The 25007-nt window shown below is 49.7% G+C and overlaps 1 protein-coding gene across 4 annotated transcripts; it reads left to right on the forward strand.

The window, feature by feature from the left end:
• The first annotated feature begins 2176 nt into the window (after nucleotides 1-2176).
• On the forward strand, nucleotides 2177-19853 carry LOC125715365 (pleckstrin homology domain-containing family A member 1-like). 4 transcript variants are annotated; one of them, XM_048986750.1, is made up of 13 exons: nucleotides 2177-2276; nucleotides 9117-9283; nucleotides 10003-10059; nucleotides 10137-10181; nucleotides 12000-12098; nucleotides 12585-12698; nucleotides 12861-12992; nucleotides 13106-13174; nucleotides 14427-14491; nucleotides 14611-14674; nucleotides 14979-15068; nucleotides 15370-15410; nucleotides 17949-18410. In XM_048986750.1, exons 2-13 carry the CDS (start codon nucleotides 9143-9145, stop codon nucleotides 18265-18267), a joined length of 1236 nt encoding a protein of 411 aa, XP_048842707.1. In that variant the 5' UTR covers nucleotides 2177-2276; nucleotides 9117-9142; the 3' UTR covers nucleotides 18268-18410. The 4 variants fall into 4 exon arrangements, with proteins under 4 accessions (XP_048842707.1, XP_048842708.1, XP_048842704.1 ...); XM_048986751.1 differs by having other exon boundaries at nucleotides 15370-15427; nucleotides 17949-18141; XM_048986747.1 differs by lacking the exon at nucleotides 15370-15410 and having other exon boundaries at nucleotides 17949-19853.
• The last annotated feature ends 5154 nt before the right edge of the window (nucleotides 19854-25007 follow it).

Genomic DNA, 25007 nt, shown 5'->3' on the forward strand with positions numbered 1-25007 from the left:
ATGTGCTGTTTATGTAGCGCGGTGTTACATAAATACAAGTCGAAAGCCAGGGAAGACAAAAAGCGAACGGGAATTCTATTAATTTCACACTTAGCAATGTCAACAGCAGTAACAAAAACACTTGTAGTGTTTTGTTGTCTCGTCGGTGGCGTGGGAAAAACGAGCTAAACAGCCAGTCACTCCCATTTAGGAAGTCGTACACTAAGTCAACCACGCAACTGGATGCTGAACCATTCCAGCCGGTGTATGTACCCTTACAGGGGAGCTTCTGCGCAGGAGAGCAGAGCTTTTTCAACTCGACATGGATGCCCTTTGGCTTACCCGTACCCAAAATAGAGGGTTTTTTTTCTGTTTGCTAAATGTGTTTCATTGCTATTGTTTGTCGGAGGGAGGAGGAAACCCAGCGATCCTGTTCAGTGTATTTTCACATGGGCACACCGCCACTGAGGAAGCTCATGATTCCGTCCTATAGCAAAACAGCCCACTATAGAGAGGAGGGCACACATGAGGTAGGGGGTATAGCTACTGCCGGTTTGTAGGGCCGGGTGGGAGCCTTGGTCTCACGTGGCGTCACACGGGGAGTGGACTTACCGAGGGCTCGTTAATTTTCCCAGAAATCTCCGTAAACCCTAGGCCTAATGGAGCTGCTTCCAGCCGCCAGGGTGCTTCGGTATGAACTGGCCGAGAGAAGCCAAACTGCCGCTCACACACCGCAAATCCCTCGATCACAGCTCAGATTTCCCTATAGCAGCGCGTAGGGTGCTAGTCGAACCTCCTGCAGTTTGGGGGGATTCCCCTGTCCATTTCGACAAAAAAAACCACGAGGGCGACGTGACACGCCTCGCACCTCGTATACTAGTGTGACTCCCCCCCATCAGCCCATCCCCAACCCCCATCCTAACCACCTACACAAAAAAAGACCCACTGTCTAAAAAGGGAAATGTTCTTCACAGGAATCGGAGAGTAATAAGCTTTTGTAATCACCTGATCTCTGACACGGCGAATCAAGTGTCTGCTGTTCAACCAGAGGAGCTCCACTGTCTTAATACAAATAAGGGAAATTCGACTGTCCCATAACAGCACAACTGGATTCTGTCCACTTGAGCACTCAGATGTCAATCTATGTCAGTATGAAGCTTTTTATGAGTCATTAAGCCACACTGCTGCAAAATGAGGATGTGTTTATGAAATACCTACATTACCTGTTAGAGATAGAGACATTGCATGTTTTTAAGAAACGACCGCAAAAAAATATCTTAAAATAGATCCGCAGGGTGATCAGTTGTTCCAGGAAGTTGGGCATGTTAAGGATTGCTAGAAATGTGACTTGCTGAATTGCTGTCTTGACGCAGAATGTGGATTCATAGCATTACGTTGCTGGTTCTGTAGATCCAAGTCTAATTCATAACATTTAAGTACTGTATCATTAAAACTTAATGGGTATTGTTAACAATATTTCTGTTGTAAATGTTATGCCACTAAACTTCTGATCAGGGTCTGACCAGAAGCCCGGGTGGCAATCAATGCAGGATAACTAACGCGTTTCAAAGCAGTTTCTGGACATTTCAGTTCAGAATTACAATTGAAATCAATTCTTGAGGTCTAGCGGTTTCACAAATACCGAAACTTAACTTGCGATTCTGGTAACAGCAGTTACGGCACAATTTGTTACTTTACTGTACTAATTTATAATCCAATTCCCAGCACGTAAACTGAAGAGAGAATTTCCATGTGCAGCATGATTTCTATCTTTGAATGATAGGCATGCTTTATCCAATTTGTTAAATGTGTAACAGAGGTTAAAAATAATGTTGAAGATTAGCATTGGTTCCCCATACGGCAGAAACCATCACGACGCAAAATGGAAACACTGATAACGACTTTAATGTATTCCACTGCTTTAGACTGAAGCGTCTCTAATTACTTCTTGTTAAGATTAGCCTTCTTTTTTGCTTATACTTCCTAAAATGTCCAGGATATTTTTTGACACGTCGGATTATAACGTACTTTTTCCGTTTTATATGTAAATACCGTATAGCTTTTGTTGCACTACATTTACCACAATCCTTTGCGGTAGTTGTTTGTTTCCGGAGATGGGGGATCCCCGCCTAAGGTCACGCCCCCATCCCCCCCCCGGTCCCGCCCCGCCCCGCTCTGCCCGCCCCGCCCCCGCCCCGCCGTGTTGTCGGGATAGGTAGGAAGTCGGTAGGACATGGGCTGAAACGCGAGCGGCGGATCGCGGCGGATCGCGGCGGATCCCAGACACTGGTGCTTGGGTGAGTGCACCTGAAAGCCCGATGTACTCGGTTCTTGTGTTCCGGTATCTGTCCTTGACATTAACGAACACATATTTAAACGTGTCTTGTTATAGTCGCGCGTGTGTGTTTTGGGATTATATAAACGCGACGTTGTAATCGGTGCCACATAGATGTGCCTGTGCGTGTCAGAATGAAGTTAAGATTAAATGCATGTCCGTGCATGAAATTGCAATAGGGGGAGGTATTCTCGCCAAGACAGGGGTCGGACTCGGTACTTCGCGTTCAAAGGCCCCGTTGTCGTTGACCAGATTGCCGCCACTCAGCACCCGAATCGGTGACGAGACCAGCAGCCGAGATCGTTGAAGTTTTCAGCCCCTTTAACTCGGTAGGACGATAAACGCATCGCTGTAAAATGAGTTTTACCCGTCGGTGTGAAGGCATCGTACCTGTGGGGCTGCGTGCGCTTAACCGGGAAATGGGGAGCTATGCCCTATTCACTTACAAGGCAGGTAATCGCTGGACATTACGCCCGATATCTTTTCCTTTAAGTTTAACCGTGAACCCCCCGCCCCCCCCTCAGAGAGCGAACAATCCCGACAGTATTGCGCATGGTGTGGTTGGGAGAATATGCCAGATGGCCTTCAGCATCTCTCTCTGCCTTGCGGTCATAGATATTCAGTGATACTGGTATACGCATACAGGTATGTGTATTCTCATACGTATACCCAGAAATATATAAACATATACATACATGATCATATATAAACACGCATACCTATATGTAGACGTGTATCCATATAGAAGTGCACGTATGGAAATGTTCATATACAAACGCATACGTGCATATCTATATATGTGTTTGTTTATATATACCCACACGTAGACTGTCATGTACCCAGAAGCACGGTGGAGTCGGGAAGCGGCTTTTAGCCCCCGTCTTTGCAGGGCGCCGCGTCCGCACGGTCATTTGGGTGACAGTGCAGCACGTTTACAGTTAACAGCTGAACTGCTCCTGGGAGAGTCGCCTAGGGCGGCACGGGCGCGTCCAGCCGACCGTGGCTTTCGCTGCTCTCGGTTTATTATTGTCGTGTATCCTTTTGTCAGAGTGGATTTTTAAGACGGAAAGCATATTTCTCCAATGAGTGCAACCAAATGCTGATTTTTTTTTTTCAGCATCTGCAAGAAAATCGTTTTTTTTTTTTTTTTTGCTGTTGTGTAACTTCATTAATAGTAAAGTTGTACACTCAGTGTGCGAAAAAAATTATAATTTAAAAGCTTTGGACAAACGAAGTTTCAATCGCTGATGTAGTTTGGTTGGGGAAGAGCCCGACTCAAGCTCCCGCCGCGCTCTTGGTTGCGCGCATGGCCCGGTAGAATGGGCCTGCTTGGTGCGCGCTCACGCGCCCTTACGCGCATACACAGGGACCGGCTCCACCAGAGCCCCGGTGCCATGAGGCGCGTGTGGGTGCATCGGCTGTTTATAGTAACTTTTTTCGGAGTCTGTGCCGTCACACGATTCGTGTTTGGGAGCACCGGCACGCACTTGCTGTTAGTTAAATTACTCATCGGATATTTTATGAATGCGGGCCAACTGGAAAGTTTGCGTCCTCATACTGGATGACGTGGTTACAGTATTTTTCCTGTTTAGATATTAGTAAAACTTGGAAAGTATGCAGGGCTAGTCACTTATTCTTTTTTTTTAAAAAAAAAGTGTTTTAATTGACTGACTCCTAAATGAGAACCTCTAGTCAGCCTAAAAACCAGGTACTTACTTCACTATTTTAAGTATACTTAGTTGTCCAGCTGATCTTTTTAACCAAAGTGACCTTATGTTTTATTTGTACAGCTGTATGTGCAATTCAGTTTAAGTACCTCTGTCAAGGTACTCTGTACAAGAGCACGCACCTTGTGGAATCCGAACCTACGGTGAGTTTGTTACGAGGCTCTGTACGTAACCACAGCAGCACCTTCCCACCCTCCGCTTATGGATCGTTAACTTTTAACGTGCTGCTCGTTTGAAGTACCCTGTCAGCATCGCAGGCGCGCTTGTGAGAAAACGGTATTATGACAGTCTTATAGCAGAGAGCCAGACGGTGTGATGAAATCAGACTCTCGGCTGCAGTGCCGTGCTCTCAGAATCTACTTCTGTGGAAGGATTAGCAAAGCTGTAAAAGTTACAAAACTTTAGCGGATACAGCAAGTAAATAATCGAAAGGATGACTTGTTAATTCCGTAAATTACAGATACCCAGAAACCCCCCCCCCCCCCCCCTCAGCGCCGTCTATACCTTCTGTGTTTGTTTCTCAACGAGTGCGAATGATTTATCTCCGGGTCGTATACCGGCTGCAGTTGCTGGGAGTGTTTCAGAGTGGCCTGTCAGTTTCACTCCGGTGCTAACTAGGCTAAAGCAGCACCAAGTACGGGCTGTTTAAGCATATACAAGACCATTTGCTTTGGACGCGTTCTGGCACATTGGCGAACACAGCGAGGCAGAGAAGAGGCGGAGACAAGCCTGTAGTGTCTGGTGTTTTAAAGCCTCAGTGATACCAGACTGACTGCTCTGTCAGTGATAATGTCCTGAGACTCTTCTGACAGGACGTGGTTATTTCAGTACCGTATGTACCTGCTGCCACCCCATGGGTCAGCGCTCCACCCCGACCCGCCCAAGCACCACGGCTTGTGCCGCTGTTTGTATGCGGGGCCCCTAATTGCAGCAAGCTGGGAAGGTACAGAGGTCGTCGTACATGCCCCCCCCCCCCCTCCTGAAGTAGGGAGGGGGGAGGAAACAAAGAGGACCCCCCCTAGCACCCCCCTCGCAGTGGAGTGCATGTGCTTGGGCAGGCAAGAATGCAGAGCAGGGAGATGGGGGGGGGCGGGGAACTCGACTGGGGGCCCCCTATCCTTCGTCATATCGCAGCTGCAGAAAGGTGGGATATTATTTAAAGAATCGAGGGGGCTGTGACTGAGCCAAAGAGGAGAGCAAGGTAATGCTGGTGATTGGGTCATAGATTCCGCCCGGCGACTTCTGCTCATTGGCTGTTGGGGATTGTTAGCGGCCGGCAGTTCCAGGCTCTGGGCCAGCACCAGCAGAGTCTGACCCGGCTCCATGCGGGCCGTCCCGGGCCGTGCCGCCCTACCCTGCCACGCCGATGGAGGGTCCTGAGTGTGTGGCGTTCCCAGCTTAAAGTAGGTCACAGCCTGTCTGCCGCCACCCAGAAGACGGCCCGCCCCGAGCCCTCTGCGCCAGACTGCCATTTGTTCACGGCTCATTTTACCCCTCACCACCTTCAGGGTGCCATCTCTATGCTCCGGGGACTCATTTTGGTGCTGTTTCAAAGCTGAAACGAAGTGCTAAGCTTACAGTTTGTGTCAGACTTTCGACCGAACAAAGAAAACCAGACCAATTGGCTGCCATATTTATCCAGTGGCTGCGCAGAGGCCTTTGCGGCTCATATTGACTGTTTACTGTAGGCATTCGGATTTATAAAACATCTTTTCCAGCACATTCATCCCAAACCTCTGTTAAAGATTTTATAGCAAGACCAGCATTGTAGATTGACTTAACAGCAGTTAATGCTGTGCAGTTTTAAAAACAAGGGATAGCCAGAAGATAACAATTTGTTATTTTATTAGAGGAGGATAAAATAGGCTGCCGCCTCCCCCCCCCCCCCCCCCCCCCCCCCCCCGGCAACCAACTTTATATGGGTCTGAAAAAAGTCTATGAGCAGTGTTACAAGGGCCGCAAACCCATGCAGTCCCGGACATCCGAGACCCTGCGGCTTGCGTTTCACCCTCAACCGCGTTCAGGGTCTGTGTCAGCCACCCCCCCCCCCCCAAAACCACTTGTGGAAGACTGCTGCCTAGTGTGCTGATTTGATGGTAGACCGCTGAACATTGTACACTGAGAACTGTCAAGTCTGTCAGAGGCACTGATAGCAAACTAACGCTCAGAAACCATCCTTTCATTTGGTTTTCTTGCTTTCCCCATAGAGAGGTGCTAGGCTTTGAAACACAGTTGACTAATCCACAGAAAACTCTCTTGCTGCTCTGGTGTGCTACGAGAAGTTTATTTGAATAATAAATCTAGATTGCGTGCTGCATGTCAGCCACATCTTTAGCATCTGTCACATATAAATTATTTGAAAGGATTGTTGTTTTAGTATAACTATTTATTTATTCAGCTTGTTTCTCGGAAAATATCTTTAAAATACGCTGTCAGAACGAAATAAGCTAAAATTGGCTTTTGATCTATTATTTAATAGTATTGTTGTCATGGATCTATAGTACTCAAAATTTTTTATTTAATCAATGTTGTTGATCCACAAACGTGAAACGTTGCTTTGAACACATGGACCGTCTGTGAAAAGTTTGTTTTTGCCCAAGGGAGAGTTAGTTAGTTAGTTTCATATCACAGAATGAATCAGTTTAATCACGGTTTGCTAGCGTGTCATAAACGGAAATGCGTGACGTTTTCCTGACTTCGGTTTATGGAGTTTCACTCCCGGTTCCAGCTAGCAGAAAGGTTTTCTGAAGCGTCCGAGGACCAACTTTGGTGGGGACACACACTCTCATGATTTGGGTGACTGTTAATGTATGGTGAAGTGATGCCTTCACAGTGAGTACTGGGGCAGTGCTGAGTGGGCGGTGCCTGGCTCACTAATGCTACCAGACTGGTTTTAGTAATCGCTCTGGGGACTGTGGTTAGTTACTGCGGTTCAGCTTCCTTTTATGGTCAATGTGAGGAAGGAGCTACCAGAAAGATCGGTCTGTCTGTCCTCGTAGAGCAGATGCATATTTCTATGTATGTGGGAGTGTGAGTCCTGGACCACATAGTCTGCCCCGGAGGAGAAGGATCCTGGAGGATTTATGGTAAATCACGGTAACCTCCACCAGACAGTGCCTTTCAGGATGTGCTGTGACCAGTCGTCATGTTCCTGTACTGTAGTATATATACCACATAGCCGGTCAGCCCCCTGTGCTGTAGTATACCATAATATACCACATAGCTGGGTCAGCCCCCTGTGCTGTAGTATACCATAATATACCCACATAGCCGGGTCAGCCCCCTGTGCCGTAGTATATACCATAAGACACAGCAGAGCCGTTCAGCCCCCTGTGCTGTAGTATACCATAATATACCACAAGCCAGTCAGCCCCCTGCGCCATAGTATATCATGATATACCACAAAGCTAGGTCAGCCCCCTGTGCCATAGTGTACCATAATATACCACTTAGCCGGTCAGCCCCCTGGCATCATACTATACAATGATATTCCACAAAACCAGGTCAGCCCTCCTGCGCCATAGTATACCATAATATACCACAGAGCCAGGTCAGCCCCCTGCCCCATAATATACCGTGATATACCACAGAGCCAGGTCAGCCCCCTGCCCCATAGTATACCTTGATACGCCACAGAGCCAGTCAGCCCCCTGTGCCATAGGTATGCCATGAGATACCACAATGCCGGTCAGCCCCCCGCCCCATAGTATACCGTGATATACCACAGAGCCAGTCAGCCCCCTGCGCCATAGTATACCGTAATATACCACAGAGCCGGTCAGCTCCTGTGCTGGGAGCTGCTGGTATGTAAAACAGGAAGGATTTGCCCCGACATTTACAGTCAGCTTGGTTGTTTGAAGTGTCTGTGGTCACAGGCCAGTTTTGTCTTTATGACCTTTCACACCATCATGCCGGTTTCTGGTCCCGCCTCTTTCTTCACCATGGATTTTTTTGTTCTCTGAAATTTCAGGTAGCAGCAATAAATGGAGGCGAGAATTATGTGACGTTCTAATTTACCACTGGGGAGGGAGGGGAGGGAGCAGGCGGTTTGGTGACAGACGGGAGATGGAGGGTCAAGCCACACATGAGGACAGCTAGAGCAGTATGCCAAATCCATGCCACCCTCTGTGTAACAACGGCAACGTCCCTGCAGAGACACCATCTCCAGTGTGACGCTGGATTCCAGTAAAAACTTCTAGTTCTGGATAGATGGGGGTCTGTTGTCCTTGAATTGGGTAAATGAGGCGTGTAGATGGTTTGCAATGATGCCCTGAGGACCTGCAAATGGACTGGAAACCACTGGTCCCGACATCAAACATCACCGAGCATTTTTAAACACAACCAACAGCTATTATGCAAACTGCCTCATCTCCCCAGCGAGGATGATGCCCCCCTTCAGGTGAACCAGTGCTCAGGCTCTTTACTGTCTCAGGAAAATGTATTTGACTGGTTTCTGTGTCGATTTACCCAGCAAAGCAGGATTTCTGGTAATCTGTCCTCTGCAAACCACCCTGACACCATGTCCAGTCTGAGAGAAGTATTCTAACCACGCTTGGAATTTTATTGAGAGTTTTTGTGTATAACTTGGGATTGCCGTTTTTTATTTTTCAACAGACAGGAAATTTTTACTGAAATCTTTCCCTTAGCTGCCTTGTGTCTGTTTTGCAGATAAAAGAAGTGAACTTTTTCAGTGGTGATGGCGGTGGTGGGTGTGGGTGCTATGATGACACACTAACGTGTTTTTAAAGTGGAGGAGTGAGTAAATGTCCCCGGAGCCCAATAAAAATTGCGATGGGGTTTCCATCTGGAGATAAAGCGAAATCGGAGGGAAATGAGTGTCCTGGGCTGCTCATGGTCCTGTCGAGTGAGCTCATTTGGGGGCGAGGTACACACATCACCATGCCCTGACGGAGGCACCTGTTAAGCTGTCTGTCTGTCGATACGGCGCCATTTGTCAGTGGGGGGGGTGGGGGGGGGGGAGGCACATGTCTGGTTTAGTTTCTGGGAAAATCTGGTCAGGTACGGTCTCTTCAGGATTTGGCTAAGACCACCCCCTCTCCACCCCCGGCATTTAGCGGTGGAATGTGCAGCCGCCGCGGAGATGCCTTACGTGGATCGGCAGAACCGCTTCTGCGGGTTCCTGGACATCGAGGAGAACGAGAACAGCGGCAAGTTCCTGCGGCGCTACTTCATCTTGGACACGCAGGCGGGCAGCCTGCTCTGGTACATGGACAATCCCCAGGTAGGCACTGCGGGCCCCCAGGTAGGCACTGCGCGGGCCCCAGGTAGGCACTGCGGGCCCCAGGCGTACCAGCATTGTGCGAATCCTCTGTTTGTTGTTACGGGCCTCTGGGTGAAACATACAGCCTGACAGCAACAGAAGCAACCCCCCCCCCCCCCCAATATCCCATTCAGTTTGGCACATTCTTGTCAGGTGACCTCTGCAACCCTAAGATATAATTCCCCCCCCCCCCACCCGGCACACAGACCGTGTCTTGCAGTGTTTGAGAATCCTGGTTGTTCAGGGCGAGTCCCTGGGGGGGGGCAGATGCAGACTGGGCACGGGGGGCATCTTTTATTGATGCCACTCCAGGCTTTCAATTATTCACTCGTACTCTTTTATATTTTCAAAGATCCTGAAACTTTCATACAGCTGCACAGCCTGTTCTTTTTCACTCTCTGTTATTTTCCCCCCCAGTCCCCCCCCCCCCCCCCCCCCAACTCTCCAGCCTTAAAGTCTCTCTGTGCCCCATCACTTACTAATCAGGCTTTTCTCTAGTACTTAAAATACTTTGTAGGACCACAATAGTTTGCTTCACTGGAACCATGTAACACTAGTGGGCTGATAGTTAAGGACAATGACTGTGTTGTAGGTGAACATGGGTAGGCAGAGCCTTCTGGCGTTATTGGTGCTCAGTGCTGTGATCTCTGACTCCTGACCCCCCTTTCCTTCTCCTGTAGAACCTGCCCAAAGGTGCGGAGCATGTGGGCTCCCTTAAGCTCACTTACATCTCAAAGGTGAGTTCCCACGGCAGGCGCGCCCCATTTTCAGTCTGCGCGACGCTTCTGTTAACTCCCTCCGTCCTGCATTTCAGGTCAGCGATGCCACCAAGCAAAGACCAAAGGCTGAATTCTGCTTTTGGTGAGACACCTGACCGTCTCTTTATAGTCAGATCGTGGTGTGCGGCTTGTTTGCCGGGACACTTTCGCTTGTCAGGAAATGATAATGCAAGCCAGAATATAATTATTTAACAAAATTTCTATCCTTCCTTCTTCCTGACACGTTTTTTCTGAAGGGGGTCCGCAGGATTAACGAGCATTAGTTAAAAATTTGCATGCTACCAACTGGATCATAGCAAAATGTGTGGCGCAGCCCTGAGCTCTGTAATAAGATTGGCTGCAGAGCGAGCATTTCCCCATCAGACACGGCTAAGCGACCGGAGGCCCCTTTCGCTCTTAACGGACGCTTAAGTGGAAGCAGACGCCCATGTTTTCGGTTCTTTGTTGTGCCGTGGGAATTTTGCCGTCTTCCCTGGGTGGACGGACTCGGAGAGGTCGCGATGGAGATGGAGAGTCGGTCCCCGACTCAGAACGGCTTCACGTTTTTTCCTGCCGGACGTAATTCCAAAAACAGTGGCTGAGAAAAATTACCTTTTTATTTTTGTTTTTTTTATCCTTCTGTCGGTTCGGGCTTGGCATGCGTGAGGGGGCCCGTACTGTGGCCTGGGGTGGGGGGGGCTTTCACAAATTCATTGTTACACACCCCTCCCTGCCTCCCGAGAGAGCACGTGCTGAGGGCACGCCTTGGCCTGGGAGCTCCTTGCACCTCCCCAGGTGACCACCTTAGGGGGGGGGGGGGGGGGGGGGGTTGTTCAAACATCCTGTGAGCGAAAGACCAGACATGGCCTGTTTGGCGAGCCCTGTGTCACAACGTCCTGCTGGTGACGGTATAGGCTGCCCCCCCCCCCCCCCCCCCACCTGCTCCTAGCGGACCCTCAGTACCGCTCCCCGGGGGCTTCCTGTCCGACGGCGTCCGTGACAGCACTGCTTCTCCTACAGTGTGCCGCTGCTCTGGCACTCAATGGCAGGAAGCAGTAGAGGGACCACTGCTCGACCTCATCCTGCTGTCACTGCCGGGGGGGGGGGGTGGGGGGCAGGGGCTTAGCCAGGATGATGGCTGAGAGCCCACTGTCAAACCGCAGGGTATTTTTAGCCTTGAGCTGTTGAGTAAAATGGGTTTGATTCTTTTTTTGGGGGTGCGGGGGGCGTCAAAGACACCCACTCATGCAGGGGATCGCAAATGCTATTGGAATGCAGTCACTTCCTTTGCTGGGTCGTCCCTGGAGTGTTTACAGACCTCGGCATCGAGCAACGCGCACTTACAGGGGGAGGATTTCAGCGCTGAAACACAGGATGTGTTCCTTGGTGGGAGGATGGAACCCCCGTATAGTATGTTTCTCTGGTTTGTGTGTCAGGGTGCGGGGGGGGTCCACACACAAGGACACTCACACACACACACACGAGCAATGAGGGCTGTTGGCTTCGTGAATGTTTTCGTCTCGGAAAGCCCTAATCTCTTGGGCTGTATAGCTACATATTTAAATATCGTACAGATTGGGTTGCCCGATATTTACGTGATTGTGCCTCCAACTGTGCATTTATTCCTTTCTAAAGAGGTTTGCTTTGGAGGGAAGGTGGAAAAAGGTCCAAACTAGCGGCATGTAGTCACAAGGCCTGTCCAGACACTGCAGGAGCTCTCAGACTCACGGAGCATCGTTTCGTACAGAACGGTTTTGTAGCCTCCGTTCGAGCAGGGAGCCCCTTGTTTATGTGGGTGGATTGGGGTTAATTTGCCCTTTGGATATCTCTCGCTTTAAGAGAGGGCCCCCTGGCTGTGAGGATGTCCTGGTTCAAACCACCGGGTGGATTGACGTCTCCCATGATACTCTCCCTCTGCAGTCATCAATGCCGGCATGAGGAAAGTCTTCCTGCAAGCGAACGACCAGCAGGACCTGGTGGAGTGGGTGACCGTACTCAATAATGCCACCAAAATCACAGTAAGTCCCCTCCCTCCCAAAGTTGTGACACTAATTTGCATAACTCTGCTCACTGTCGCCGCCCTAGTAGCCAGATATATGAAAGTCCGATTTACCCCAGGGTCAGCAGTGATACTACCTGACTGTATTGGGCTCCATGAATGAACACGCTACCTCAGATCTGTCACGCTCTCACACCTGGTTTCTTTACCCCACCGCTGAACCCCAGGCATGATAAACAGCCATGACGGGTACTCTGGTTCTGCCCTACCCACTGGAGCAGGGGGGGAGGTGACTGTACGGTAAACAGGCTTTTCTGCCTGGTATTTCAGATGGGTACATACCTGCACCCACGCTCTGGCATGCCGGCGTACTGGTCTTTGTCCATCTGGCCCAGTCCTGGCCTGGTTCTCGGAGAGTTTTGCGTGTAAATGGCAGGTGAGGGTGTCATAACCCTGTTCAGTTTCCACCCGGCACGTGATCAATAAGCCCCCGCCTCGTTTGCAGGTGCCAAAATCGGGCGACGGGCAGCCCAACCTGGAGGGCCCCCCGGAGAGTAAGAAGCAGGTGTCCTACAAGACGGAGATAATCGGAGGGGTGCCCATCATCACGCCCACCCAGGTCAGAGTTCACGACCCAACGGGGCTTTAGCTGGCTGAGGATAATGCCTGCTGGAGTTGTCCAAGCTGGTCTTTAACTCCACCTGCAGCAAATAAACAGATGCTCACTCTTAACCTCTTCATCCCTCCTCCTCTGCCTCCCCCCCTTTGTCGGTGTTCCTAGCAGGAAGGCGGGGAGGGTCCGAACGGGCCGGGCGTGAAGCGGTCACACAGCCAGCATCCTTACTACGGGGGTCGACCGCTGCAGGACCACGCGGTCATCAAGGCAGGCTACTGCGTGAAGCAGGGTGCCGTGGTAAGTGAGCGTGGCATGTTTTGGGCAAGATCGGTGTGTTTCGATGAGAATGTTCTAAGCGTCATCGCTGAGCGGATGATGGTCCTCATCTCTCATCTGTCACGGTCGGCCAGATGAAGAACTGGAAGAGGAGATACTTCATGCTGGATGAAAACTCCGTGAGTTACTTCAAGTCAGACTTGGTGAGTTTGAGCAGCGTAACAAGGGCGGTGTGTGTATCTGCGGAGGCTGGGGAAGGGGGAGTGGTCTAGCCTGTTGGCAGTGAGATCTTCTCGCAGTAAAGATGGTGCTTTTTTGAGGTCTTCTGATGGGAATGACATGCTTTGCTCCAAAGGATTCTGGGATGGCATCATCTCCGGATCCCCTCGGCGCTCGTTTCTCGTTACCTGTTACTTGCAAAGACGGCTGGCCTGCATATTTTCAGAACGGGGGCCGTTCGGAACACTGAAGGCTGCAATCCACAAATCCAAACAGGGAAATATTTTAATGTCTTGAACAACCGTAGACACCATACCTGTCAGCAGCCTCTCTGGTGCACAGTGACCCGTCGCACACGGTCATGGTCCGGAACTATGGTGCGGCATCAGCAGCAAAACTGGGTGATTCTGACAGGCTGTAACCGAATGTCAGTGCCCCCTATTGCCAGCGCATTTTGCTCTTTTGGTTATGTTCAGTTTAACGGTGCTCCGGACTGTGGCACCGCGCATGTCTTTCGGAAAGGCCGCGTTTATGTGGATAATGTCTGCCGCAGGCGGCATCTGGATTTTGGTAGCCGATTGCCTTCGTCGGGCGGTTAGGCGTGTCCTGACACGCCGGCAGAGAAAGCGCCCGAAAGCATTCCATCACGGTGAGCGCGGTGCACGTCCCAACCTGCCTGGGCCTCCCTGGCCTTCCAGGAGCACCAAACCACCACGTGCCACACACACATGCCCGAGAGACAGACAGTGTCAGGCCTGCATTATGCACCATGACCTTGCCGTGGGCTTCTTTTAAAATTTTTTATTTTTTTATTTTTTTTTAGCAGTGATAATTGCTGGTCACTGCAGGATCTTTCTGGGGCATGTGTGCCTGCGTGTGACAGGAAGGGTACACAAATCACGGCTGCGTCTTTGTGCCTGCGGCAAATTCTTAACCTGTCATGTCGTCTGTAGTTGCTGCCAGTGGAGGGGGGGGGGTGGCTTGAGTATTTCTGTACACACACAACCCCCCTCCCCCCCCCCCCCCCCCCCAACAGCCAGCAATGACACCTACACATTTGCATCATGATTGGTTGGTACTTTAAGGATATTTAAATAGGCAATACAGAGCTGCCCTTGACTGCAAATGTGTGTGTGTGTGTGTGTGTGTGTGTGTGTGTGTGTGTGTGTGTGTGTGTGTGTGTGTGTGTGTCGTGTGTGTGTGTAAAATGAGTCACTGACCGCTGCTCCCCCCCAGGACAAAGAACCCCTCCGGATGATTCCACTGAGGGACGTGCAGAAAGTTCAGGAGTGCAAGCAGAGGTGAGGCAGCCGCTGTCGCCATTTGTGGATGCAGCTGCGCTACAGTCGCACCGCGTTTCCTGCCGCAAACAGAGCACGGTTTCATGCCCACTTCTCCATTTTGAATTCCCCCTTTTCAGTGACATTTTGATGAGGGACAACCTCTTTGAAGTTGTCACCAGTTCTAGGACCTTTTATGTTCAGGTAAGAGCTGCCGTGGGGGGCAGTTAGTGCCGTTAGCTTTTGTTAGCGCCCGCTAGCGTTTGTTAATGCCCATAAGCATGTGTTAGCACCATTAGCATCCATTAGCATGTGTTAGCATTCGTTAGCGTGCATTAGCGCCAATGAACGTTTGCTAATGCCTGTTAGCATGTGTTAGCCTCCATTAGCATGTTAGCGCCCATTAGCCTGTTATACTGGCTTCTGGCCATTGTGCTATCCCTGTCATAATGATGGCATAATGGTGCGTCTGTCTGTGTGTGCTCTGTAACTCCATCCCCCGGTCCAGTCGGACAGCCCAGAGGAGATGCACAGCTGGATCAAGGCCATCTCTGGTGCGATTGTGGCCCAGCGGGGTCCAGGCAGATCTGCAGCCTCCGTACGTAGCGGCTCCGCTCTCGCCCACGCCGTCACTTTCCATCTTAGCTCATTCAGTACCTTCTCTGCAGATATCTCCCTTGGTTTGCTTTTGTCTGTTTATTTGCTTGTTTGTTCATTTGTTGCCACCCCTCCCTATGTCTGTGGTAGTTAAACACTCCAATGACTAGGCAGGGGGTGGCTATTTCTAAAGGTTCCTCTTTAATTCACCCCTGAGGCAGAAGAGTCAACCCCCCCAACCCTTGGCTCGAGCTATGCCACTCCCCTCCCCTCTAACAGAGCCTTGCGGTGTGTTGTTCCAGATGCGGCAGGCCAGACGGCTGTCGAACCCTTGTATACAGAGGTATCCGTCTCGAAATGGTGAATGCAGCACGTGTGTCGGCTCCTAACCCCCATCCCTGCTCCGCCCCGCCTCCCTGCTCCAACTTCTCCTCCCGTCTGGTTCTTAACGTAGCTATGGCGACATATAGGGTCCTGATGGAGCCCCCCCCCCTACCTCACCAGCTTCCTGCTTCCGAAAACAAGACTGATTCAAACCATAATAATTGGGGGGGAGGGGGTGTGTCTCACTCGTGGCCATCTTACTCGTCCCATCCTGTCCATTCCATCGCTGACCACACACCCCCCCCCCCCCACACGCTTAACTCACCCTGGCGGTACTCCGATAGCAAAAATCCCGTCCTACAAGACATCATCATCACCTACATCCCGATCTACTCTCCCCTAACCAACAAACTACATGTAATATTTCCTTCTCTATAAGGCGGCTGCTTTAACTCGCTTTAATAAGCATTTATCGATTAATCGATAAAGCGCCCCGCGGTGCATCAGGCCCAGTGTCATGGACAGAAGGTCTGACCGTGTCCGTTCCACAACACTGACAATGTAAGCTCGTCCGCTGGTGATTCTCCTGAAGTCTCAAAGATTTTTTTAGTGCTCGTTTTGGTATCTCTACATTAACTAGGGTTTATTATTCTTCGCAGGATACTTGTTATTGGTCTGATAATTATGGGAGAGGCGAGGGCTTCACAGCTCTCCAAGGGATGGCATCTCTGTGAGCAAATAGCCAATGGGAAATAGGTTAAGCCAACTATTGATTGACAGGATTCTGAAGATGATCCATCATTCGTATTGGGTCTCCGGCTCCAGGTTCGAGAGTCTGTGGAGTAGTCCGCTACTGCGCGCTTTAGTTGCATCGATTCTGAGACAGGGGGCAGAGTAGCCCCCCTCCCCCCGCATGCTTTTCCTCTGCTCTGCACCGCCACCCTCCTGATCTGCCCCCATCCTTACCCTCTGAAGTGCTCTGCCGTTAGGGAAATGGGGGTGCATGCCGTCCCTTACAAAATGCATCTGAACTCGGCTGGCACTAGGACCCTGTGGGCCACTTCAGCAGCGTGGCTCGGAGCTCCTCCCTTTTCGTTTGGTTTTCCTGGCTGCCTGCGTTGCCGTGGAGATGCACGACAGCGAGTGCCTGTACCAGGCGGCTGTCCTCCACACGCTCCTGCAATGTGCCCCGACTGGGTGGGGGGGGGGGGGGGGGGCTTCCTGGAGGCCCCTCCACTCCCGGGTCTCTAAACTCTCATCCCGTGCTTGGGCTCGCTCCTCTGGGGCCTGGCGACATCGCTCCCCCCCTCACTCCACACTTCTCAATAGCAGATGGCGTCGATTCCTTTTTATTTTCCACAAATTAAATAAACTCACGGGTTACTGACCCCAAAGGGCTATTTTGAGCACGTCACTCCATGTGGATTTAATCAGTTTTCTGCTCGGTTCATAAAGTGAGCTCGTAAAGTCAGTATATAAGGCCTGTAAACGTGGTAGTGATCTGTAAAAAAAATAAATAAATAAAAAGTCAGTGTCTGTAGCAGAGGTTATATGCCACACACCGTCAGACCCCTGTGATCCCTGTGCAGGAAGTCCCCTTCCTGTTTAGGTCAAACTGTACCTGGAGCTGCAGTATACAGTGACGATGGGAGCTGGCTGGCCCCTGTGGTGGTTCATGCATACATGGTGTCGCTGTCACAGGGCCGGACCAACCATTTTCAGGGCCCTAAGCAAAATTTGATTGACCTAGTTTTCACTCTGACAGGCTGGTCAGATGAGGGCGCCCCCTGGTGGCCACCGGACTCTAAGCAGCCACTTTATTCACTTCGCCACGGATTGCTAGTCTTATCCAGAAAGGGCCGTTGTGTTTGCGGATATTCGCTAATAGGTTACTAATCAGAGGACTGACTGGCTAAAGAGTCCTCACACGGTTTGAACGGCTGCCTTAAAGGTTAACCTGCATACACACCGGCCCTTTGCGGACACGTTTGGCCCCCCCTGACTTTTCCCCTTTAAGAAGGTCATGTTTACCTACAAGTAAATAAATATGATGTCCTGAGGTTCCTGTAGCTCCATGAGCTGTTAGTGTGACGGATAAAGGTGAGGGTTTGTGAGCCCAGCTTCGCCAGGTTCCTAGGGCTTTGGGGACCGTGGGTAAAACAACAGGCGTTTGGGTGAAGGTTAAATGAGGAGCGTGTTAGCGGCTACCTGTAACTTTAAGGTGTTGAAGATGAGCAGATTGTTATCAGCTGCTGTTTGGCGCTTCTGCGGCGCGAGTTGGAGGCGTGGCCAGCGGCCGGGCGGCGAGAGGAAGTCCCGCCCACCCCGATCAGACGGAACGGCGTCCAGGCCAATGGCGCTTGTTGGCTGAGCATGAGCTGTGTCTCATTGCCGTTTGCTAACACCTTCTCCCCTTTTTTTTCCTATTTTCCAGATGTCAGTTGTCAGATCATACTAACACTGAGCACTGCCCCTCCCCCGCCGTGCCTGGTGCTCTCTGGGTCTCACTCACTGCATCTTGTGTCCCCCCCCCCCCACCCCCCTTGACACTCTGCAGGAGCACGCCGACCACTACGCCCCTTCTGGTTTCCACTGCAGTAACCAGGCCCCCCCCGTGCCTCGCTCGCCCCTCCACTCGGCAGCGTCCCCGCCCTGCCCCCCAGCGCTGTGGGAACGCCCTCACTTGCCCCCCAGCTGGGTCCCCACAGCCTGGCCTGGGACAGCGAGGACTTCACGAGCCTCCTGCCCCGTTCGCGGCTGTCCCTGCCGGAGGCCGGCGTTCGCCATCGCCCTGGAGACGCCGCGTGGTAGAACCTCCTCCTCCCCCGGCGCCGCCTGGCTCTGTGGACGCAGACTTGCCAATCACACAGGTGTGACCCCACCCACCCTCTTTCTGATAGGCCCGTCACCAGGCCAGCATCACGATGGGGGTGGAGCAACCAGTGGGTGTATATGCATATATGTATATGTGTATAAGCAGCCGAAGAGAGACACGGGACAGAAGGCGGACCGGACCACTTTGGACCTCTTCAAAGATCCCAGGCCATAGGTGTGGCAGTGCAGAATGGGTTCCTTCTTTGTCTTATTCTTCTTTATTGCAGATTCACTTCATCTGGGTCCTTCATCTTAGGCCACATGGCAGTGGGACGACTGCGCCTTCAGCTCCTGAGCATTTTCATTATTTCTTTTAATTCTTTTTGTGGTTGTTTTGGTACAAACCGAGCAGAGCTGTAAGACAAAATCTCGTGTGGCACTGGAAACAAGTTTAAACGGTGACGTTTTAACCCAAAGATTTCAGCAGACTTGTCATAGATCTATTTCTCCACATTCGGTGTTTCGCAGCGCGATCCTTTGGGACCCACAGTCGGTCCATGTTTGCGCTCCCTCCGAGCTCCCTGCCAGACAGCTGGGAGGGAGCAAAAACTGGACTGTCTGTGGGTCCCCGAGGACCGGATTTGGAAACTTCTTTGGGCTTCTGGGACGTCCAGACTCTCTGAGTCATTTAAACATTGGACAGGTTGTAGGGAAACGTCCCTTTCATTTACAGTGGTGCGGATGCCCAAGTCGTCATGCCTGTGAATTTACTCTCTTAATCTGTAACACTAAATGTGACGCCGGGCGCCCTTGATGAAAATGATGCATTTCTGTGCCGTCACCGTTATGCTTTGGAAATTCGCAGTAGGAGTCGTAGGCACACAGCAAGAACGACTCACACCACTCTGGATTTTCCGTGCGACCAGCCTGTCTCCGGTTGGCGTTTAATGTTGCTTTACTTACACAAAAATATTCTGAGGGCAGAAGGAAAAGTGATTGGTTCAGAGAGATTACCAATTAGACCACAGAAGAGGTGGGTCCAACCAATCGAATGTCTTAGCCCCGCCTCCTCTACTTGTTTGAACCACCTACTCTACAATCTGATTGGGTCTGGTCCGATCGTTTTTTTTCTTCTGCCCTCAGAACACATTTGTGTAAGTGAAACTCCCACGAGCTCTACACTATCACTAAATGTCAGTCGTGTTCACCGCTAATAGGTCCCCAGGAGTGCTTTTGGTCACCCACCGTCAGGGCAACTGCACCCCCATGCTGATGTGTGAGCTCTTTCAGAGAGGGAGGGAGAGCGCAGACCCAGGAGTTGTGTGGGGGAGAGCTGGTAATATTAGCTGTAGCGTAGCTGTCTTTTTTGTGGATATATTTTAGCACAGTTTTAATGAGGTTAGTTTCTGTTTGTTGAGGTGCATTTTGTGCCTGATTAGTGTTATTGGCTCTGCCTTCGGTTTTTTAGTCGCCTTGTGTCCGTGTTGCACAACTTCCCACTGTATAGCTGTAAAGTGCCTGCATTCTTGTATATATAAAACAAGCTATTTTAATCCTGTTTTTTTAATACTATAACTGTGTAACGCATCCCCGGATAAATGTGCATTATTTATTACTCAGAGTTTAAAATAAATCAGTGAATCTCTGATATCTGTGTCCATTTCATCACGCATGATAGCCATTTTAAGGGCTTTTAGTTGTTTTTTTTTTATCTCTTTGCCTCATATTTACAATTTTAAGATGGCTGGTGAAGTGTGCCGTCTTTCCTGTCCGTCGTTTCTGTAGAGGAGATGAGAAGGCGATCTTTGGTAATGCACTGCCATCTAGTGTCTAAGGGCGGACGGATCCCATGACTGTCTGTTTACCACGTGCTTTATTTGGCCTTCGCACTGTTCAAAGATAATATAAATATTTGCCAATTAACATTTTTCCACAGCTGTTTATTTACTTGACATAATTGTTCTTCATTTTCTGCATAATGAGCTCACACGTCTTGTGTGCCTCAAGTCTGACTCGTCGCTTTTGTTACACTGCCCCCTGCTGGGGGCTTTCTGCTCTGACTCCAGAGCCATCCTTTCCCTTGTTTTCAGTTGCATCCGATTTATCTGTAAGTGTAAGTGCTTCTTCGTGTAGATTTTCCGTAATCCCGACCTTCCCAAAGGGACAATAGTGCATTAGGCAGAGTGTCCATCGCAGTCTTCTGGAGGTGAGACATCTTCCTTTAAGCTTTCCGCCATGGATGATAAATCTGTCAGACTCATTCCCCAGCAGGCCTGCATGCATGAAGCCCCTCCCATCCCTTTCCGATAGTCTACCTGGTCACACCTTCCAGCTTCTTTGCCCCTATTATCCAAAAAAGTAATTATTTAGTACTGCAGGCAGACAGCTATGATCTGCCATCATTTTTATAAGTGAATAAATGAATTTTGGTCAGATCTTTGATCTGAGGTCTCTCTGTCCTCACTGTGTCTTTTATGAAACGTAATGACCTTCCTGCAGAAAGGGTTTTAAAAAAAGGGTCAGGGTAGCAGAATGTGAAACAGCAGCGTAAATTATTCACCACAGCTGCAGAGCGTTGTGGTTCTGAGGGCGCGTGGTACTGACTCATCGCGGAGAGCTCCCGTCCGACGGCAGCCTCTGGCCAGACAACAAGCCCTTCTCCCTTTGGCCATCGAGTCCGCCCACCCTTTAGCGCTTGACATCTCTGTTCTCCCCATTATAACTAAAAATAAAATCAAAATATCGTAGAATGCGCGATAAAGTTGTTGGTCATAAATATCTTTAATGTCACGGGAAAAGGGTATTTTTTGGGGGGTTTTTTTTGGAACAGTTACTGTGGAACTGCATGTTTATTAAAGAAGTGAAATTAAGGACATGAATGGAAGCGTGTTCATCTCAGGTCATGTGATTTTTTTTTGTTGTTTGCGATAGAAACGGAGATGGAGCACGTCACGGCAGGTCTGAAGCTGTTTGCTGGATACGCACATAAACACAAGCAGTTGGCAGATACCACACAGTACATTTAATGCTCCCCCCCCCCCCCCCCCAATATCAATCCCCTGCCCAAACATGCAGACCTTCAAAAGCGATTCGGAGATAGCGGTTCTTGGGGCCAGGTTTTCCACCGGTGTTTTCAGTGGCTCATTTTGGGATGCTGCAGGTCAGTGCTCTTCCTCATGAGGACCTATGCCGTGCAGAGGTGATGTCACAGCCTTACTGGGGGAGTTGCATAAGTAGAGGACAGTGATTGGATGGAAAATCTCTAACCACAACAATGATTGAGGGAGAAACAGAGACTCTGTTCACTGATTCTGCCCCCCTCCCCCCCCCAACTGGTGCCTGGCGGCATCATGGCCTGCTTCCGTGTCACGCTCGTTGGGGTGGGGCCACCAGATCTCTGACAGGAGATCGTCCATGATAAAGATCATGATTATGATGGCTGGAACAGCCAAGCGCATTACATCAAACTGAGCGTGACTCACTCACCTTGCTGCCAAGGCACCTCAGGTATTCCCCATGCGCCGGCACGTCCTGGACGTGGACCAATCAGTTCCTTCTCACAGCACAACGTAGAAGAGTGACCCGACTCCTGTACACTGCACCATCCTAGTCAGTTCCTTCTCACAGCACAACGTAGAAGAGTGACCCGACTCCTGTACACTGCACCATCCTAGTCAGTTAATCCTTGTTTTAACTCATTTCAGCCACTTTTTGTTTGCCAGACTGATTCGCGCCAAACGCTTTTCCTGTGCTGCTTTTCGGAATCTCATAAACAGCCAAGTCTGGAGTCAAGGGACACCGATCGCATAAAAAATGTGTCAAGGGCCATAAATCTCATCAAACAAATGAGAAATAAATGAGGATTTAGAGGGTCTATGTGACACCGAGGGGTCAGCACGGCCCCAAAAGGGTTCTGAGCTGTGGATGTAATATTTAAAAAAAAATAATCCAGAGAAGCTTAGAAGCTCTGAGAGGTGGTCGCTTACCCAATGGCTCTGGCCAAGATGCGGAGGCAAAGTGGGACATCACAGGAGACAAAGGGGGGTTATATGAGCCAGGAACTTTGACAAGCCCTAGCTGTAGAAATGAATTAATGCACTAAGGTACTTCAAGCATGTCCCACGCACTGATCTCTCCTGATACAAAAGACCCGGTAAACTGCAACCCAAATGCATGGAGACCTCAGCTGTTGCTCTGGAACTCCGCCAGCAGAGTGGGTGGAAAGATCTGGCACTCTTATAGCACTTGCTCGAGCCCTAAAAAAAAATAACTGATGCCAGTTTAAGAGGCTTTAAACAGATGTGTTGGCAGCTTGACACCTGTTCCCAGATCAGCAAAATGCAAAGGGATCACCAGATGACCCTCTATGTCTATAAACCAGCACAGTGACCAAAGACCAGTGAATCTGGACTCAGATCTCAGCCTTCTGCCAGTTCTAGGCTTGGGAGTTTAGTGAAATAAACCCTGATTAATGTGTCTTATCACAGAAGCTCTGCCAACTGAACTGCAACTGAGCTTCTCTTGCTTCCAGTGCCTTCAGCTGTAATCCCCACCAAAAACAGAGAGAAGCACATTGGATTCATCTTCTACTTCAAATCTAGTTGAATCACCATATTACTTCAATGGCACTGGTTTGTTCCCAGTATGTTAATCCAGTTGGTTTTGTTCCCGCCAAAACATCACACTCAATCTACTCTCCTCAAACCATAAATGAATATTATGCTGACTAAGAAACAGTGACTGTCTGAATTAATCACGGGTGACTGGATTTCAAATATTCTGTCCCAACGTTCCCAGAAATCAAAATCTAAGCAGTCTGATTGTCATGCTGCTTTGCTTCATCGTGCGGATATGCTCGGGTGTATACAGAAGTGAGTCAGTGCACTCGTGCTAACTTGAAATGCCTCTCGCTGTCGGTCACAGTCGAGGAGGAGGCCGGATGCGGTTGTTAGGTTGGTCCAAAGTGACATTGCCGGGCTTTCGGCGAGTCGCGTTAGATCGGAATTGTTTGTAACTGCTTTTTGGACCAACTATGGAACAAATATCAGGGGAAGGTGACTCATTTGTCCTGGAGCGAGATTCAGAAAGTGCCAAAGGGGATGCAGGTTTGGGGGGGAGGTCTCGGTCTTCTTTGAAACCAGTCCCCTTTCTTAAATGCAACCATTAAAAAAAAAAATTATATATATATATATATATATATACATACATACATACATATATACATACATACACACACATATATACATACACACACACACACACACATACACATTTATAAATTATCAATGGCCTGTGGGTGACATCAGAGACACGGCCAGCACCTCCAGCTCCATCAGAGTACAGATGTGTGGCAGATGTTATCCATGAATCTTCCTTCACCACCAGTACAGGATCATGGTGAGCCTAGAGTCTATCCCAGGAAACAATGGGAACAGGGCAGGGGAGCAACCTGCCCAGGAAGCCAGTCCGTCGCCACACAGACACTCTCACGCCACGATTCGCTCAGAGACATCATCTGACCCACAAAGAAGTCTTTGGGCTGCAGGAGGGAAGTGGAGTGCTGAAGGAAACTCACACAAACACAGGGAGAGCCTGCAAGTTCCCCACACCCAGGTAGGGGCAGTGAACCCACAATCAAGGAGGTCTCAGTCTACAGCGCCACCTAGTGGATATCACGACGATTCAAAAATTAGATCATATGGCCTAATAGATGTGTTTATTAAACCGGCTGTGAAGGTCCACGCTAAGACCCCCAACAACGAGATCAGGCTGACGCTTGGCGCCAAGAGTGTGTGGTCTCGTTAAGGCAGAGTATAAGTTTTACCTTTTGGGCTAAAGACAATGGTTTATGTGAATTTTAACAGTGATTATCCAGCTATAACAGTAAATGCTTACAGTTGTAATATAGTCCTGCCTGGAGGGGCACACCATGCTGGGTGTATTCTGGCTCCCTTGCGCCGGTTTCCCACAGACTCGATCCAGCTAACCACTCCCTGAACTGGATTTGCGCCTGATTGGAAATGGATGGATAGATGTAAACAGGACTGACTGACAAGTAACTCCCAGAAGAGTGTGGGACCAAAGCATTTTATTACATGTGACAGATATTGAGACACTGAGTCATACATGTTTCTGCTCTTTTATGAGGAGGGAAAAATGCAGAGGACTCAACTTAAAGGCAGAGACCAAATCCTGTGAGCTCAGCTGGATGGAGCAGCGGAGACTTGGTGATACCTATAGAGACCTTGGCAGGATGGGGGTGAGGGATTCCTCTGGGGTGTGCTCAGAACATGGTTTACAGAGCAGGAACACGCCAGACGGAGTGCGATTCCTCAGCCAAAGGTCCGAGAAGCCGAGCTGTGAATGGAGAGAATTACAGTAGAAAGCAGATTTTTGGCTGAAAGTGCGATGTGTCCTGAGGTGACTGGAAAGTGTCCCTTTTGGGCTTGAAAGCCTAAATGTTTCAAGCTGCAACACCTCCAGCACAGGCAACTCGGCGTGTGCACGAGCCAAAGGGGCGGCAGGTTGCATTGTGGGTAAAAATCTGAACAACTAACCCAGTTCCAAAAAAGGGCGCTGCTATTGTATGGATAGAATAAGAATGAAGTATCATTCTGTTCTTAACCTGAAACAAGTAATAGAAGATACTCTACAGACCAGTTCATTCACAGCGATATAAAGTTGCGTAAACTATTATAACAGACAAAAAAAATTCTGCGTAATTACAAAACTGGGTGTCAACCTCATTCAAAGGTCACTGTAAATCGTTCGGATATTCTATAAAGTATAAAGATATTAAGAT

Source organism: Brienomyrus brachyistius, chromosome 20 (assembly GCF_023856365.1).
Source record: "Brienomyrus brachyistius isolate T26 chromosome 20, BBRACH_0.4, whole genome shotgun sequence".
NCBI lineage: Eukaryota > Metazoa > Chordata > Actinopteri > Osteoglossiformes > Mormyridae > Brienomyrus > Brienomyrus brachyistius.

Bases quoted from the DNA above. Each gene is read 5' to 3' on its own strand.
- LOC125715365 (XM_048986747.1), top strand. From the start codon at position 9,143: ATGCCTTACGTGGATCGGCAGAACCGCTTCTGCGGGTTCCTGGACATC. The intron at 10,182-11,999 runs TGGTGAGACACC...TCTCCCTCTGCA, and splicing joins CAAAGGCTGAATTCTGCTTT to GTCATCAATGCCGGCATGAG. The intron at 12,699-12,860 runs GTCAGAGTTCAC...CGGTGTTCCTAG, and splicing joins CCATCATCACGCCCACCCAG to CAGGAAGGCGGGGAGGGTCC.